Source organism: Sinocyclocheilus anshuiensis, unplaced genomic scaffold (genome assembly GCF_001515605.1).
Source record: "Sinocyclocheilus anshuiensis isolate Anshui unplaced genomic scaffold, SAMN03320099.WGS_v1.1 scaffold424, whole genome shotgun sequence".
NCBI classification, from domain to species: domain Eukaryota; kingdom Metazoa; phylum Chordata; class Actinopteri; order Cypriniformes; family Cyprinidae; genus Sinocyclocheilus; species Sinocyclocheilus anshuiensis.
In genome coordinates this window covers 62,516-63,775 of record NW_015554083.1, presented here as the reverse complement: position 1 = coordinate 63,775, position 1,260 = coordinate 62,516, and the positions used below count along the sequence as shown (strand labels likewise).

Below are 1,260 nucleotides of genomic sequence, written 5' to 3'. Positions count from 1 at the left end.
TGGAGCAGTGAGATCATTAGATGAGGGCTTAAAGGGTTAGTTCACCCAAAAATGAAAAAATTAGCCTGTGTTTTACTCACCCTCGAGGCATCCTAGATGTATATGACTTTCTTCTTTCAGATGAATCCAATCGGAGTTAGATTAAAAATTGTCCTGGTACTTCTAAGCTCTATCATTGCAGTCAGCGGGATTTCTGTTCAACAGTCCAAGAGACGTTAAATAAAATGTGCGCATCCATAATAAAACGTGCCTCACACAGTTCCGGGGGGTGAATAAAGGCCTCCTATAGCGAATCCATGCGTTTTTTAAAGAAAAAAATGCCTATTTCAAATGTAATAAACACTTTTCTCTCACTTCGGTTATCTTTCATACGAGGAAGCCGTTCCGACGGATGACGTAAGACGTATGCGCAGTGCTCGCGCCTCTGAGATGTGCTTTTGCCTGTGTGCATTCACACACATTCTGCCAGCTCAGGTCACGTACACAAGTGTGTGTGTTCAGGATTGGTGCTGTACAGCAAGGATTCATGGATCGAGTGGAATCTGAACACTCACAGCACTAAAGGAGCCGTGATTGACGCTGTGAAGAATCTGCCCTATAAAGGAGGAAACGCACTCACAGGTTCACACACACACACACACACACACACACACACAAAGCTTAGATCTAAATGACTTCATTCTCACACATCTGTTCATATGTGTGTGTGTGTGTGTGTGTGTTTTTTTCCAGGTCTGGCTCTGACGTATATTTTGGAGAACAGCTTCAAAGCTGAATCTGGATCCAGGCCTGACGTTCCTAAGATTGTGATTCTGATCACGGATGGGGAATCACAGGACGATGTTCTTTCTCCTGCTCAGAGACTCAGAGATGCTGGGATCGAACTGTTTGCTATCGGTACCAGAACAAAACCAGCTCTGACTTAAATACAGTCTTGTCAATACTTTAGTTAATAGTTTTCTGACTGTGTGAATCTGCAGGAGTGAAGAATGCGGATGAGAAAGAGCTGAGAGCCATCGCCTCCCCGCCGGAGGAGACACACGTGTATAACGTGGCTGATTATAGCTTTATGTTAGACATCGTGGAGGGACTCACCAGGAGCGTCTGCGAGCGTGTCTCTGAACTCAGCAGAGAGATCAGCGGTGCGTTTCTGAGATCTCTGTTATTTAATGAGCAGGCTCAATAGGTTTCTTCAGGAGATGGAGGTTAAGTTTCTCTTCTCTGTGTGTGTGTGTGTGTGTATGTGTATGTGTGTGTGTG

The 1,260-nt window shown here is 44.8% G+C and overlaps 1 protein-coding gene across 1 annotated transcript in view; it reads left to right on the top strand.

The window, feature by feature from the left end:
* The first annotated feature begins 391 nt into the window (after positions 1 to 391).
* The window catches only part of LOC107669113 (collagen alpha-1(XIV) chain-like), a 2,587-nt gene continuing 1,718 nt past the window's right edge, over positions 392 to 1,260 (top strand). The window contains exons 1-4 of the mRNA XM_016461236.1: positions 392 to 396; positions 470 to 621; positions 733 to 897; positions 981 to 1,142. Of these exons, the coding sequence (XP_016316722.1) occupies positions 392 to 396; positions 470 to 621; positions 733 to 897; positions 981 to 1,142 (484 nt within the window). The remainder of the gene's footprint in view (positions 397 to 469; positions 622 to 732; positions 898 to 980; positions 1,143 to 1,260) is intronic.